General features: G+C 47.0%; 1 protein-coding gene across 1 annotated transcript in view; it reads left to right on the top strand.

The window, feature by feature from the left end:
• LOC138246960 (polycystin-2-like protein 2) overlaps positions 1 to 16,735 on the top strand; it is a 719,546-nt gene that overhangs the window by 602,099 nt on the left and 100,712 nt on the right. Inside the window, exon 7 of the mRNA XM_069201708.1 lies at positions 15,240 to 15,421. Within this exon, the coding sequence (XP_069057809.1) occupies positions 15,240 to 15,421 (182 nt within the window). The remainder of the gene's footprint in view (positions 1 to 15,239; positions 15,422 to 16,735) is intronic.

The following is a 16,735-nucleotide window of genomic DNA, read 5'->3' as shown; positions in this document are numbered from 1 at the left end:
ATATACAGAGCCAACTTCCTACACTACCTCAGTCATTTTTTGACTATGTCGATACTTTTGTTGAAGTTTTTTAACGAGTTCGTGGATGCATCGAGGGATGTCCCGCAAGACCGGATTCAAGCCCTGCGACTCCTGTCACCCTATTATGTCAGTGAGGGATCCGCACCTCGTGTGTCTTTGGTGCCTGGAGCGCGATCTCGACCGGAAGTCGTGCTCTGAGTGTCGGGCCATGAATCCGAAAGCTTTGAGGGAGCGGTCCCTAGAGGTCATGGTGGCTTGACACTCAACTCCGTGGCAGTCACGGTCTTGTTCGAGAGGAAGGTCTTGAGACCGGCTGCGAAGTCACCACCACCCCTCTTCCTCCAAATCATCGGGACATTCGGGTCACAAAAAGAAGAAGTCAAAGAAAGACAAGTGTTCTTTGACTTCACCCCGTTGATTCGATGATGCGACAGGGAAGAGCGTTGACGCTCTAGGCTTCCGTCATCGGAGCCTTCATATGGGTCAGCTCCACGCTTCCCCGACTTCCCGGGAGCCGGAGTCACCCCTACTCAGCTTAAAGAATTTTATGATGCAATGCGCTTCATTATTGGGCAGTCCGACCCACCTTCGGGCACATGTGAGTCGGTGGGGGTTCAAAGTCATCAGCTTCGGCCACTGCTCCGGAGGACCCCTCCAGATCCAATCACGGAGCAGTCCCAAGGCCAGTCGTGCCACGGCGACCTTCCTCAGCGTCAGGTCAGACGTCGACGCTCCCAATGTTGGTTGGGCCCACAAACTAGGTCAATCCCATCCTCATATCCAATGACCCGGAGCTGGAACGAAGACGCTCGTCGCCAGTTCGGTTCTCTATGGGCTCTCCTGGGCCCAGTGTTGATCCAGACCCTTATTCTTGTGGGTATGGATACGGAGAGAGTATGGCGGGGACGCTGGACCCTTTAGAATACCAGCTTGAACCCCATATGGACTGGGTGCAGGATTTGGGTGTTGCCAGTGGTCTAGACACCTCCCCTGACACTGGTATGCTCTCTCTTCTTACCATGGCTAAGGAGGAGGGGGCTTCTTATTCCATGGTGGTGAGAATGGTGGCTGAGGTCCTGGGCCTCGAGCTACCTTCTGTGGAGGTTAGGCCTAATATCCTCACAGAAGTGCTTCAGGCGGGTTCTTCCTCTTCCGAGCCCCTTCTTCCCTTTAATGAAGCACTGGCAAACATCCTTTTGGGTATTTGGTCCAGACCTAGCACAGGGGCTCCTGTGAATAGGACGATTGCCCACTGCCATAGGCCTGTGCCATCAGACCCGAAATTCCTCACCCAAAATCCCACGCCTGAGAGCCTTGTCATCCAGGCTTCTTCTTCATCTGGCGCATTCCCTGATGCACCGCTGGATAGGGAATCAAAAAGACTGGATAATAGGGGAAGAAGTTGTTTTCTTCCAACAGTTTGGCGCTGCAGTCCGTGAACACCGCATGCTTTTGGGCCACTATTCCCATACTCTCTGGGATAAGGTCACGGAAGAGCTGCCTACAGTTCTGGAGGAGGCCCGGGCTATCCTTTCCCAAGCTGTAAAAGATGGGAGGGAAGCAGCGAAGTTCATAATTCGTTGTGGACTGGATACGACCAACTCTCTGGGCAGAACGGTTGCACCGACTGTGGCATTGAGATGCCACGCCTGGCTGAGAACATCTGGCTTTTCAGGGGATGTCCAGCAATCCTTGATGGACATGCCTTTTGATAGCACACATCTCTTTGGAGACAAGGCGGACTCGGCGCTCAGGCCCTTTCAAGGTTCCCAAGCCACGGCCCGGTCCCTTGGCCTCGCGCCTTCTCCTAGACCCCAGCAGTCTGCCTTTCACCTCTTTCGTGGCTACGTAAGGGGCACCCAACCACGTCCTTTCCCCTTGGCCATAGAACGCGCATGCTGTACAGCCCCTGCGTGGCCGCGGGATCAGGGAGCCAGCGCGTCACTCAGTCCAGCCCCGCCACCTCCTCAGCCTATAAACCTTCCTAGTCCGTGGGTACACCAGGATCTAGTTGGCGGCAGGATTCGCATCACCTGCCCCAATGGCAATCCATTACCTCGGACAGGTGGGTCCTCCAAATTGTCCGAAGGGACTACTCCCTCCCCTTCGAGACACCTCCTCCAGCCATGCCACCTTCATACAATCGGATATCGGAGGAACATATGGCGCCTCTCCGTGAGGAAGTCCAAGCTCTTTTGGCCAAAGGAGCTACAGAGAGGGTTCCGTTGCCAGAAGTAGGTTGTGGTTGCTATTCCCGCTACTTTCTGGTGCCAAAAAAGGACAAAGGTCTTTGGCCTATATTAGATCTGTGGTCCCTCAACCTCTCTCTCAAAAAAGAGAAGTTCAAAATGTTGAGATTGGCTCAGGTCCTATCTGCCCTGGATCCCGAAGATTGGATGATAGCATTGGACTTGCAAGACGCATAGTTCTACATTCCAGTCTTGCCGGCCAACAGGCATTACCTACGATTCGTGGTAGGTCATGAGCACTTTCAGCTTACTGTGCTCCCTTTTGACCTTACAAGTGCCCCTCGGGTGTTCCAGAAAGTTATGGTAGTGGTGGCAGCTCATCTATGCAGGTTAGGGGTCCCAGACTTCCCCTACTTCGACGATTGACTGTTGAAGGCGAATTCGCCCCAGACAGTCGTCTCCCACCTCCAGACTACGGCGAACCTTTTGCATTCGCTGGGGTTCACTATCAATGTGCCGAAGTCACATCTGACTCCTTCTCAGATGCTCCTTTCATCAGAGCTGTTCTGGATACAGTGCAGTTTCAGGCATATCCTTCCGAAAAGCCAATCCAGGATATTTGGGCTTTGATACTGATATTTCATCCTCTGTCCTGGATTTTGGTGAGAATGACTTTGAGGCTGCTGGGCCTCATGGCCTCCTGCATCCTGCTGGTTCAAAATGCCAGATGGCATATGCGGGCTCTGCAGTGGGACCTGAAGTTCCGGTGGGCACAGCATCAGGGGAATCTCTCCGACAAGGTCCAGATCTCGGAAGGAACTGCGAGAGACCTGCAGTGGTGGTCAACGAATCTGGATTGGGTCAAGGGCAGATCCCTCTCCTTTCCCCAACCAGATCTTACGGTCATGACAGATGCGTCACTCCTGGGATGGAGCGGCCACATGGGAGAGGCGGAGATCAGAGGCCTCTGGTCTTTGGCGGAAACTAGGCTCCATATCAATCATCAGGAGCTTTGAGCGATTCGACTAACATTGAAAACATTCCTTCCCTCTCTCAAGGGGAAAGCAGTGCAGTTGTTCACAGACAACACCACCGCCATGTGGTATTGAAACTAACAAGTCGGAGTGGGATCGTGGACCCTTAGTCAAGAGGCCCTTCGCCTCTGGACTTGGCTGGAACATCAGGGCATTTCCCTGGTGGTTCAACACCTGGCAGGCTCCTTGAATGCCAGAGCAGACAAACTCAGCCAACGAGGCATGATCGATCACGAATGGCACCTGCAACCGGAGGTGGCACAAGGTCTCTTCCAGCAGTGGGGAGAACCTTGGTTAGACTTGTTTGCCTCCGTAGAGAACACGCAATGTCAGCTGTTTTACACATTTGAGTTTCCAAGGCGGCACTCGCTCAGCGACGATTTTCGTCGCAAGTGGAACTCAGGCCTCCTGTATGCCTTTCCATCCATACCACTTCTGCCCAGAGTTCTGAAGAAGATCAGGCAAGACGAGGCGCAAGTAATACTGATGGCTCTGGAACAGGCACAAAGAGTCTGGTATCCGAGCTGTTGAGCATGGCCATAGCTCCTCCGATCAAACTGCCCCTTAGGGAGGATCATCTGTCACAGCAGCAGGGGAAGGTCCTCCATCCGAACCTGTCAACTCTGTGGCTTCATGCTTGGTGATTGAGCAGTGACAGCTGACGTCTCTTAACCTGCCACCCAAATCCGTGATGTTATCTTGGCAGCCAGGCGTCCCTCAACCGAAACTGCATACGCCTGTCGTTGGAAGAAATTTGTGGCATGATGCATCAACAAATCTGTCGATCCTCTATCTGCTCCTCTTTCTCAAGTCCTCCTCTTTATTTTTTCCCTTGCCTGGCAGGATTCCACCCTGGGAACTCTTAAGGGATATCTTTCTGCTATCTCTGCCTTCTTGAGGTTACCAGATCAGCCTTCCATATTTAAATCTCCCATAGTTGGGAGGTTTCTTAAAGGCCTCACACATCTCTTTCCTCCTATCCCATTCATCATGCACCAATGGGATCCAAACCTGGTATTAACATAACTTATGTGTGCCCCATTTGAGCCACTTCACAACTGCCCCTTACAGCTCTTAACTATCAAGATTGTCTTCTTAGTTGCCATTATCTCTGCCCACAGTGTAAGTGAGCTCCAGGCTCTGTCATCTAAGCCACCTTTTCTGGCCATACATCCTGACAAAGTAGTGCTTCGCATGAGGGCCTCTTTCCTACCTACACCCTTCTATGTCGGACAGTCCATTACCTTGCCTACCTTTTATGCACCCCCACATCCCTCTCATGAGGAGAGGAGACTCCACCGTCTGGACCCAAAAAGAGCATTGGCATTCTACCTTGATCGTACCAAAGACTTCTGGGTGGACGATCAACTCTTTGTGAGTTATGTTGGTGCAAAGAAGGGGAAGGTGATGCAGAAGAGGACCATTTCACGAAGGGTGGTCTTATGCATCAAAATGTGCTGCGCTCTAGCTAAGAAGCAACCTCCTGAAAGTTTGCGTGCTCACTCCACCGGAGCTACTGCTGCTAACATGGAGCTAGCACATGGCATTCCAGTCCTGGACATCTGTCAGACAGCGACGTGGGCATCTCTGCACACTTTTACCAAACACTACTGCCTGGACAGTCAGGTCCGAAGGGACGGCTACTTTGGCTGTTCGTCCTGCAGGACTTATTGGTGTGATCTTGATTTGCAGTCAACCACCGGGGATGGTATTGCTCGGATATCTATTCAAAGGTAAGGAATCTGCAACTAGAAGTCTCTATCAGATGTACAAGTTACTTACCTTCTGTAACGATATATGTGGTAGAGACATATTCTAGTTGCAGATTTCTTACCAACCCGCCCATCCTCCCCACAGTGCGAACGGATTTCTGGGGACAGGAACTTCCCCTAAAGGGCCCCAGTTTTGGTGCACCACTCTCAGTGTTCTTCATGGCTCCACTCTACTGGCGTGGACAGTCGCGAAAAGAAACTGACGTCAGCGCACTGGGGTGGTGCCTATATACGACAGCAATGTCATCATGGCGAACATGACGCCAACGATGCCTGCGGAGTCAACCAACTGCACTTTACGGCATGCAGAGGTACTGCTCGAAGAAAAATCTCCGTCCAGTTTGACGCCTGGGGAAATTCAAAGGTAAGGAATCTGCAACTAGAAGTCTCTATCAGATCAGATATATCGTTACCGAAGGTAAGTAACTTGTACTTTACTGTCGTAGACAAACCTTATTTATTATCGCACTCATGCGCGCTGCAACAGCAATCAGTGAGCCGGACACAGTGTGATTGTTATACCACCCGCAGGCTTATCAGCAGTCTTCACAATCTGTCTATCTGTCCTTCCCTGCCTCAGCCTGCAGGAATGCTCTATTATATATCAGGATCTCACGTGAACTATGGTCACTCACATTAGGTAACATATTGGCGGGGGAACTAATTAGCCTACCCCCATTCCATGAACTTATTCATGGTAGTGCCTGCGACCAGTTGCATCACTGGTGCGACACTACACAAGACCAGAAGGGTATAAAGAACCCTGGACAAGTGAATGCACGCCCTTTGAGGGAAGGCAGGAGAGTTAAGTGGCAAAGTAATTAGCCTGAAGTTGTAGAGATCATTAAGCATTGTATGTACCACACCTTCGTCACCTTTTCCAAAAGCTCTGTGTGGTACATTGTTTCACCTTTTGTTTTTTTGCCCACACCCTACACATAACCCAGCAGTGATATAGAATGTAATGTACACACAAATGGGATAAAATATGGAGACTTCATTCGTAAAGAATCACTAGCATATCATGTGAGAAAAATGTACATTCCATCTACTATGGTATAAATAAATGTAACCATTCAAAGGAATTTTGGTCCGGAACCTAGAAATGTGGTGCATTATTGTACATTAATATGCATTTTAAACATACTGGCATTTTGTATGCCAGTTTTGTACACTTCACATTTAGCCTAGCTGCTCAGGTAAGCCTGGCCTCGTCTTGAGGTTGACATAGACAAGTGAGAACTGCAGATTAAATGGAGTCAGACTTTCTACCGTACCTACTGTATCTTCATACCACGGTCTTCTCGTGTTCTCATAAGAAGAGCTAGGCACCCGTTTGTTAGTGTCTATCTTGAGTTTTGGTACAGTCACAAGTCTCCGTTTGTTGAATTGAAAACATTGTATGAAAGCAAAGTAAACGTACGGAGTTTAACATTATTTGCTCACCATTCAGAAGGCAAAGTGTTGGTCGATTTGCACCTAGAATGTTTTTTGCTTCCTGTATTTTTTTGTTAAACATGTTTTAAACGTTTAAGGGATTTCGCAATTGTCTATTTTCTTTCACAACTATGTGAGAAAAATGTATGCTTCTGGGGTATAAATAAATTTAACCATCCAAAAGGAATTTTGGGCAGGCCCAGAAATGTGGTTGAATTTTACTCAAGAAAATTTTCACTGTGTACTTTTAGTAAGACTAGCTGATATGAGGTATTGGATTGGCCTGCTGAGCAAAGTTGTCCTTCTACCTAGTCTTCCCTTTTAAGCCAATATCTCTTGGTAGAAGACGCAGAAGGTAACAAAGCGGCGTTGGTACAAGAGTATCCCATAAATGATGCACAGTTTTTTCCCCAGACCTGTGTGCCCATCTGCAAGTAACTGCTGTCTTGTTTTTTGAATTTTTGTTCACAGACTCAAGGTAATCTTGTGTATGTGTGAAGGCTTAGCTCTGGTGTTAGACCTGTCACCCTTAAGGTGGTCTTCTCCCAAACGTTATGCCTTTCTTCATCTTTTTGCTGACCTTATTTTTGCTGGTCATAAGAATTTGTGTACTTTCCACTGCTAACTAATGCTGAAGTGTGTGTGCTCACTCCTTAAAACATGGTAACACTGGCGTAGCCCCATTTGGCATATTTAATTTACTTATAAGTCCCTAGTAAAATGGTAGTACATATGCCCAGGGCCTGTACATTAAATGCTGCTAGTGGGCCTGAGGCACTTATTGTGCTAGGCACTTAAGCCATTTCGACCTGGCAAAAAAAACCTTTTGCCAGGCCCAAACCTTCATTTTCAATACATGTAAGTCGCTGCTGGGGTAGATCCTGGGCAACCCAAAGGGCGGGGTGCATTGTCTTTAAAAAGCTGGACATGTGCGTTTAGGTTTTACATGTCCTGGTAGTGAAAACCTCTTAAATTCGTTTTTCACTAGTGCACAAGTCTTACCTCTCCCATAGGATAACATTTGAGTTACCTTATTACATTTAATAAGTTGTAAATTCCAAATGGAAACAGGTAACCAGCTCATGTTTCGTGCCTTTGATATTGTGAAAATTTATTATTCTTATTTTTTTTGTTAAACTGTCTTTATTTGCGTTTTTATGGTACAATGCAATATACAGTTCAAAATAACATATGGGTTGACATATCTCGCTGTGTGTTACATCAGACTATTTCTTCCACAGAACGTGGCTTACAGTGGCATCTTATCCAAAAGTGGTTGGTGTATCCCTCTTAATCAAACCATATAATAGCATGAGAGCAAAAGTACCAAGTAACTAATGTGAACAAGAAAAACAAAACATAACATAACAAAGAAACTGTGTGTCATATCTCACTCAGCATAGCCAATGTACCCTGGGATGCACAAACCGAGGAGTCGATCTGCTTTCCTCAGGTGTACCCTGTTCCACCGTACACATCCACCCCAAGGTCACTCCCCCCCTACTCATGGAAGAGATGCAAATCCCTGAGACATGGGCCACAGGCTGTAAGAGGCAGGTCTCTGGAGAGGAACCGCACGAAGAGGTCCCATATATAGTCAAAGCTTCTTCTTGATTCTGCCAATTTATCTGTTAAGCATTCCATGGAGAGGCTGTGCCATAATCTCGTGTACCACAGTGCTATAGGGGGCGGTTCTGATTTTTTCCAGTATGACACTAAAGCCACCTTCACAGCTCCCAATGCTCGCCACATAATGGAGCGGTCTCCCATTGTTTGGTACGTCAGGTCTGGGCCTCTAATATCTAAAAAAAATGTGTGCCGGAGATGCTGGGATGGGGTAACCCAAAATGTCCTTTATGTGTGACAAGATTTCCTCCCAGTAGGGGCGAAAAGTTAGGCAATCCCACCAGATATGTCTGAAGTCACCCACCATACCACAGCCCCTCCAGCATCTATCAGACATGTGGGGATATATTTTTTAAAATTTTCTGGGTAGAGGTACCAATTGTAAAGCAGTTTATAGTGTGCTTCTTTTGCCCCATAGAGCGATTGTATTTAGTTATATCGTGGAACAGTAGGCTCCAGTGAACTTTCTCTATTGTGGAACCCAATACCTGCTCCCAAAAAGTAATATGGGGAGGAGTGAACGTGTGCTGGGCCGAAGTCAGTAGTCTATACAGCGTGGAAATGCTTCCCGTCACTACCCCTCGCTGTACACATTTTTCAATCGGAAGGAGGTCCCTGGAAGCCGTGTGTCGCATGTGAAGCTGTGCAACCCAGTGTTTCAATTGGGTGCAATGGAACTGTTCAGATGGGGCCAGCCGAAAGTCTCTGCAGCAGTTTTCAAACGTGTGTATGTTTTCACCATGATACAAGTCCGCGATCCGCAGACACCCTCCCTCCTTTCATCTATCAAACGACCCTGGTGTCAATCCCGGTGGGTAGGCTACGTTATGATGGATTGGATTGTGCGGGTAGGGAAAAGTCGTTACCTCGTAGGCCCTTGTTACTGTGTCCCATACTTAAAAAATTATTTTTTATCGTAAAGGTGTATTTAAATTATAATTTTGAAAAGGCTACTTTTAGAAAGTTGGCATTTTCTTGCCTTAGCCATTTAGTGCAGCCTGCCTCTGAGTCACATGACTGGGTTTAGCTGGCGATTTTGGTTGCTTTGTGTATTCCCCCCAGACAGCCACACACAATAGAGAGATTAGGTGTGCCTGGATGGATCATCACTGGCAGGATGGGCGGGCGTAGCTGGGCACAGCCCTGCTCAGACCTGAATAGGCTGTTTCCTGCCTTGACCCAAAGGTCTGCATACTCCTTGAAGCTAGTCTGCAGCCAGGGCCAGGAAGCCTGAGGAATTCAAAGAAAAACATTGAGAAGCTTCTATTACTTCAAAGGAATGGCCAGGTATAAATACTGGATCTCAGACACCAACTCTTCAGTACACTTCTGGACCTGTTGAAGACTCTTCCAGGAAAAAAGACTGTTGTGCAGCTGAAGAGATTGCCACCCTGTTGGACTGCTATCTCGAATGACTGCTGCGTCGACCTGCTGTCTACTGTCCTCTTGCATGGGTGATAAGCACTGAACCTGCAAGCTGTACCCAGTGACTTTAAGGGCTAGTCTCTTGGAACCAGCACCTGGACTCTACCGTGTGAGTCCTTCCCTGTCAAGTGGTGCCACCCCAGTCCTGGACCCATAGAAGTGGGGCTGAAGATGCTCTGCCAGCCCATCTGTGGTTCCAGCAGAACTGTTGCATCTCCTCTGCTGTGTGGCACAACCCTGAGTCGAGCAGACACATCGTCTCTGCTGCAAGGATTCCCCCAACGCAAGAACTTCACACCGAAGTCACAGACCATATCAGAACTGCTATGGCACAATGCATCCCTGACTCAGGCCCCCACATTGCAAATCTCATGGCGATGACAGTCTCGATGATGATGCAGGTTCTCGCATTGCAGCCTCTCAGCTCCTTGGAACTGAACCATCACCTCATCTGCACAACTCATCCTCAAGGCCGGACCTCACATTGCAAGCCCTCATTGACAGGATCCTCAACGGCGAAGCAGGACTGCAAGAACATGCAGATTTTTATCACACGGTGTGTCAGTGTAATCAAATATGACAATACTGGTTTGAAGTACTGGATTGAATTAACAAAGTGTTTGTTAGGCTGATGTCCCCTGACCCGTGGGTATGCTTATTGAGAGAAATGGTGAGAACCATTGTACCCAATTAGATTTGCAGAGTTGTGGATCTGGCCATGGAACCAGCTAAGGCAAATACTGCTATGGGGTGGAAGGCAGGTAACGCACCAGAGGTCAGGAAATGGTTACTTGATGTTAAGAAATTGAATATGGCTGAAGTGAATGCATTGTACACACCACAGAAGATGAATGGCAGAGGTATATTGTGGACACTTGGGAAATTATTTTGATAGCAAATGAGGCTAAATAAAATGGAGACCCACTGTGAATTATTTAGGAACTCACATAATCTGTAATGCAATAGAATAATTTATGGGAGGGGCAGATACATTGGGTCATAGGTGAACAAAGTGAGGGGGCACAGTGGGAGTAGATGGGAATATCTATTATATGGTGGTGAATGTAAGGTACATACAGAATGGTAATCATGGGAAACAGAGGCATTTGAAGAGAGATTAAAGGTAAGAGTAGAGGTGGGAGGTTACTACCTTGACTGTTCTATGCCAAGCTACCCCAGGGTTGAGCACAAGTTAATTTAGGGTTTAATTGCGACTTCACTCTGACAAGGATTGTGGTTGCTTCTTGAGAAGGGTTTCACCCCCTCAAACAGTAACCCAATTTCTTACAACTGGCCTTTGACGAGGGTACGGTCCTGGACTGTGCTGGGCTTCGGAGGGTTGCACCATGGGTGTGCTCAAAGATTGCAGAGGTCTACTATTCCTTTCACAGGTTCATGTGCGTTATGTGCTTGTGGCAGCATACTGTGTTTTTGGAAAAGTTAGTGTGACTAGCACTTTTACCTGTGTCACAGGAGTGGAGATGTACTGGAGTACCCCTATAAAGTACCACTGCTACAGATGAGCCTGGATTCTTGCCCTACGATCCTGAGTGCATGGATGTATCTATGTTATGTGTGGTCTATGTGTTTCACACATAAGTGAGTGCCTTGGGGAACCAGAGTGATACACACCCCCTGGTTCCATTTTGAAAGCTACTTGCCTGTTCATCTGCACAAAATGGAGGTGGGATTCCTGTCCCAAATAATGAAGGTGTTTTGCTGACATTCCTGAGACTCAGGGGCACCTAGAGAGTAAAGTGTGGTAAGTGGAGACAGATTCCCCCTTATAAATATGTCCTTTTGATTCAGAAGGCTTCTGATTAGTGTTCCTGAAGCTGTCATTCGGTAGAAGGTAAGGGGGAAAGTCAGTATTGCAGTTCTTGTTGCCAGAGTAAGAGCCGTCCTTTACAAGGGGTCCGCCTTTTTCCCTTCTGCCTGATCACTGCCAGGTACGGCTGTTGATAGTCAAGTGCAGAATGCATGCATCTTTTTTTGCCTTCCTTGTGGGTGCTGTAGGCTGGCCTGACCCTGCAGTGTGGAAAATCATTCTAGACAACTAGTGAGTCTGAAAGACACCCTGAGAAGGACACATGAAAGAAGAACCGACCACAATCTATTCTGAAAGCTCAGACAGAGATACACACACCCTGTCTGTCATCCCTGTATAAATCTGGGACTTGTTGACCCACTTTTTCTAGTTCCAAGTTCTCTTTGACTAAGGAGAGGGTTTTCTACACTGTACCAATAGGTCTACTGCTCAACCAGAGCTCTGTGTCTGCCTGCAGCCAGTTCCTAGAGGTGAGAGGACATTACCTGTCGTCTTATCTGAAGGAATAGTTGTTTCCCTGCCCTGGAATGTCCTGAGAGTGCTTCCTGAAAGAGGAAGAAAGAGTGAGTCATGCCTATAGAAAGAGCTGACACTTGGCATGTGCAACAAGAGTTGGCCCCTAGTGCTGTGGGTTCATTTAACTGAAATTCATGAATGTCATGCCTCTAACTCATAGCTGGTCATCATCGCAGAAACTGAGGTTTTTGGGCACTGACGAAATGTGCCTGAGCGGTCTGCAACGCTACAGAAGAAACCTGAGAAATCCTTAAAATTGCTCCAAGTGAGCATGAACGGATCAATATCGTGGCTAACCATGACATTTGCCAATCTGCTATACAGACTGTTCTGCCGAAAGTAAAGCCACTATATTGAGTCATTTGGTAGTGTGTGCCAAGCAACTGAGTGGTTCCCTGTGGCACTATCCCAGAGGTTCACATGATGGGATCGATCCATCCCTTCCCTACAGCGTTTCAAAACAACTTGCACCTGGAGGGGAACTGCATGAACACCTCTGCAACATCCAGGTAGGCCAGAGTGGTTGAAATAAAGATTCATCCAGTCTGGAATAGGGTGGCCCGACTGTAACCCATCGGCCCTCCAACCATCAATGTCTGCCACTATGTAGTATTTGTATGTAAGAGTCTTTACCAAGGTTCTATGTTGGAGCTTTGGGCAGTAGAGGTTCTATGGAATGTTGGGTTGGAATTGGAGAGGGAGATGAGTCCATTGGAGATATTCCTGCAAGCAGGCTGGGATGACTCAATGTCGTGTGAGCTTTGCTCAATAAATTACATTGTTCACACATACTTGTGTAATTTCTCGCTTCATTATACACTGCTGCCTCCAAAACACTGTTGCACAGTCCACATATACCTGCTGGAAGTGGGGTAGTTGCCTGGTTGACTATGACCAGCGCATTCCTGCCCCAAAAAATCAGAAGCATTAGAGGCTGATGCGAAGCTGCTTTGGAACTAAACCGAGGGTGAGACACTGAGGGCTTGGTATTATCAAATAAGAATATTAACTCAAAAGTGGAAAGCACAGCACCTTTACTGAGGCTCCACACCAGAGCAACCCAACCTTAGATTAGGGAATTGGAAGTGAGGGCATCTTCACATGAAAGTAATAGTCTAACACCTATACCTTGGATGTCTGGTACTTTTTGTGATAGTGTTTAGTGTGTATTAAATACCTTTTTTTAAAGAAAGATAAGCATTGGGCTGGATAATTGTACTATTGCGCTGTTGGTTGTGTTGAGTGCTTTGCCTGTTGTGGAGGACCCTTGCTGCTGAAAGTGTCTTGATTGGTACATTCCTCAAATCCCTAGGTATGCCACTTATTAAAGTTGACCAAACAAGTGGGTGCACGGACCAGCAAAATGTATTGACATTAAGAGTACTTATGCCTGCCTAGTGGTATAGCATTATTGATATTTTTGGGCGGCTGTTCACCTTGGTGAATGTATTGTGAGTTGTCTCCCCATTCCCAGTCTTTATAAAATCAAGCACACATTTAATTGAAAGATAAATTAATTTATGAACACTTTACTCCACAGACTGTTTGTTTTTGTTTTTTTGTTGCACTTCTGTTTTGGGAACATATTTCAGGACAAACCAGGTATCCACTCATTTTTAGGGTCGAGCCTGCGTTGCATGCGCTCGTGCATGTATGTCGCAGCGAGACGCTTTAGTGTTTAGAAAAGGGCTCGGAGCCCTGTCATGTCATGTCAGTGTGTTTCATTGGTTCGTCTGCTTGCCTAATAAAATCTGATTGCTTTCATTAGTCAAGGCATGCACACGTCATGCCTTTTCGGCGGCTAGCCCTGCTCGAGCGCAGCGACCAAGTACAGAAAACATGCGAGGCTCGCTGTGTTCTGTCGGATCGTGGACTACTTTTTCTCTATTCTATTAGCGTGATTTCGCTTGGCAGAAGTCGAGCGCATTACACAGTTAATTTCACTTTTTCGGTTTAGGCACATAAAAGCACTTTTGCCGATAGATGAAAAGTCGGGTTAGGAGTTTACAACGCAATCAGCTCTAACATGAGCAAAGGCGAGACCCGTTGCATTATAAATGCTGGTTAATTCTGTGAGGGCATAGAGATATATCTCTGAGTGGAGCATTTAGCAGAGTGTGTCCCATTCTGGTGCTAATGGTGACCAAAATTCATACACTGGAAAGGGCCCTGTTTTAATTGAGGTAGGCCACACTTGGGGGCATATTTATACTCCGTTTGCGCCAAATTTGCGTCGTTTATTTCAATGCAAATTCGGCGCAAAACTAACGCCATATTTATACTTTGGCGTTAGACGCGTCTAGCGCCAAAGTAGGAGGAAAGAGCGTCATTTTTTTGCGTGAACACCTTCCTTGAGTTAATGAGATGCAAGGTAGGCGTTCCCGTCTAAAAAAATGACTGCGACGCAAATGCGTCGTATTTATACTCCCGGGCAAAAATCACGCCCGGGAGTGGGCGGGGCAAAAAACCCCGCATTTGCGCCTCTTTTTAACGCCTGGGTCAGGGCAGGCGTTAAGGGACCTGTGGGCTCAAAATGAGCCCACAGCTGCCCTCCCTTGCCCCCAGGGACCCCCCCTGCCACCCTTGCCCACCCCAGGAGGACACCCAAGGATGGAGGGACCCATCCCAGGGACATTCAGGTAAGTTCAGGTAAGTATATATATATTTTTTTTTTATTTTTTTTTTTGGCATAGGGGGGCCTGATTTGTGCCCCCCTACATGCCACAATGCCCAATGACCATGCCCAGGGGATAGAAGTCCCCTGGGCATGGCCATTGGGCAAGGGGGCATGACTCCTGTCTTTACTAAGACAGGAGTCATGTAAATGGCGTCTGGGCGTCGTTAAAAATGGCGCAAATCGGGTGGAGGCGATTTTTTTGCGTCAACCTGACTTGCACCATTTTAAGACACCCTACGCCATTTTTCCCTACGCCGGCGCTGCCTGGTGTACGTGGTTTTTTTCCACGCACACCAGGCAGCGCCGGTCTGCTAGCGCCGGCTAACGCCATTCAATAAATACGGCGCCCGCATGGCGCTTCAGAATGGCGTTAGCCGGCGCTAAACTTTTTGACGCTAAACTGCGTTAGCGCAGTTTAGCTTCAAAAAGTATAAATACGGGCCTTGGTTTGCTAAGTATTTAGCTCAAATATATATCACATACTCAATGTAAAGCAGAATGTTCTTTACTTCCCCTTCAGCGCATACTTGTTTTTTGACGGGTCAATTTCACCGCTTCTAGACAGTGTCACCCTGTAGACTTCCACTATCTGGCAATGAAAAAGGAAATGTAGATGTATGGTTGTTGCCAATATATTCTGTGAAAACAGCATAAATTATGATTTTGTAGATAAGGTTATGCAGAGTAATTTAAGTTACTTTTTTTCTCTTGTAGATATTTAAATATATACGTTTCAACCACACTATGAGTCAGCTGTCATCTACTTTATCTCGCTGTGCAAAGGACATCACCGGATTTGCTTTTATGTTTTTTATTATATTCCTAGCGTATGCACAATTGGCAAACCTTATCTTCGGTACTCAAGTGGAAGAATTTTCAACATTTCCGAACTGCATGTAAGCCTCCTAATCATGTGTTTACAACTCACATTCATTGTGTTCAGATGTTTTTAATGCTTAGGCAGAAATGATGAAAATGGTAGAACGTCTCTTCTAGTAACGTAGGACATGTGCCATAATAAGAATATCTATTTTACTCCAAGTGTGCTTCTAAGAAGTAAAATGTCTTTACAGCCTAATAAGTGCATATATTTCATTTATTTAAATTTAAAAAAAGGAAACGTGTAAAGTCTTATCCGTCTCGAATTTAATTAAAGTTGTGTAGAAACATATTTTACAAAATATTTTTAAAAAGGAAAAGCGGAGACGTGTTATCAAATAGGCTACTATACATATCGGATGCAAACTTGCACTGTGCCTTTATGGAATCGCCCTCCTCCAACATGCTATTATGCCTCTAAAGTGGCAGGTCTGTTCCGCTTTCCAGTTCCTGGAAATGGTATCCTGGAGCACTGAGTTTGGCCTTTGTTGGCTTTTTGACATTAGAAATCTTTCTAGAACTTTAAATTCTGCTTTCACTCACTCAGTGCCTTTTAAGACTAAGGGGGTCATTTTGACCCCGGCAGTCGGTGGTAATGTGGCGGTGGTACTGCCAACAGGCTGGTGGTACATACCGCCACATTATGACATTCTCACACATGCTTACACTCACGCAAACAACACTACACATACATTCGCATTCACGCACACAAACACATTCAGGCACACATCCCCACGCCGACACACAACACCCTCCACCCCCTCCCCTATCGGAAACCCGACTTACCTGAATCCAAGGGGTCTTCCGGCAGGGGACGGGATGGGGTGCTGTTACTGCCAACAGTGCCCGCCAGCAGAACACCGCCAGGCCATAATATTTTTCATAATACTGCTGGTGGAGGTCCACTGGAATGGCGCTACTGGTGGTAGCAGCGCCACCTTAATGCCATCCGCCAGCATGGCCACAGCCGGATTTCCACCATTCGTGTGGCGGAAATCCGGCTGTGGTCATTATTTGGCAGATGGCTGTTAGCTGCGCCGACGGTCTTTTGGCGGCCGTCGCCGCAGCGGTAGGCGGCATTTACCACCATTGTCAAAAAAGGGCATAAGTGTGTTTTTCAGAAATTTTCTGCAATCATTTTCGCACAGAGTGCCTTCAATTTTTGTGAGGTGCCCTTCATGTAACAAGAAGTCCAACTCAGACTCTTGCAAAATGTATATTGTTTGCTTGCCAAATGAGCATTGTCCTGAAGACTGCTGCCAATGTCAGAATATGTCCAGAAGAACGTTTAAAGACAGACAGAAGATTAGGTTTCATTGCCTACAAGAGAG

This window comes from Pleurodeles waltl, chromosome 7 (genome assembly GCF_031143425.1).
Source record: "Pleurodeles waltl isolate 20211129_DDA chromosome 7, aPleWal1.hap1.20221129, whole genome shotgun sequence".
Classification (NCBI taxonomy): Eukaryota; Metazoa; Chordata; class Amphibia; order Caudata; family Salamandridae; genus Pleurodeles; species Pleurodeles waltl.
This window is presented reverse-complemented; position numbering and strand designations above follow the sequence as displayed.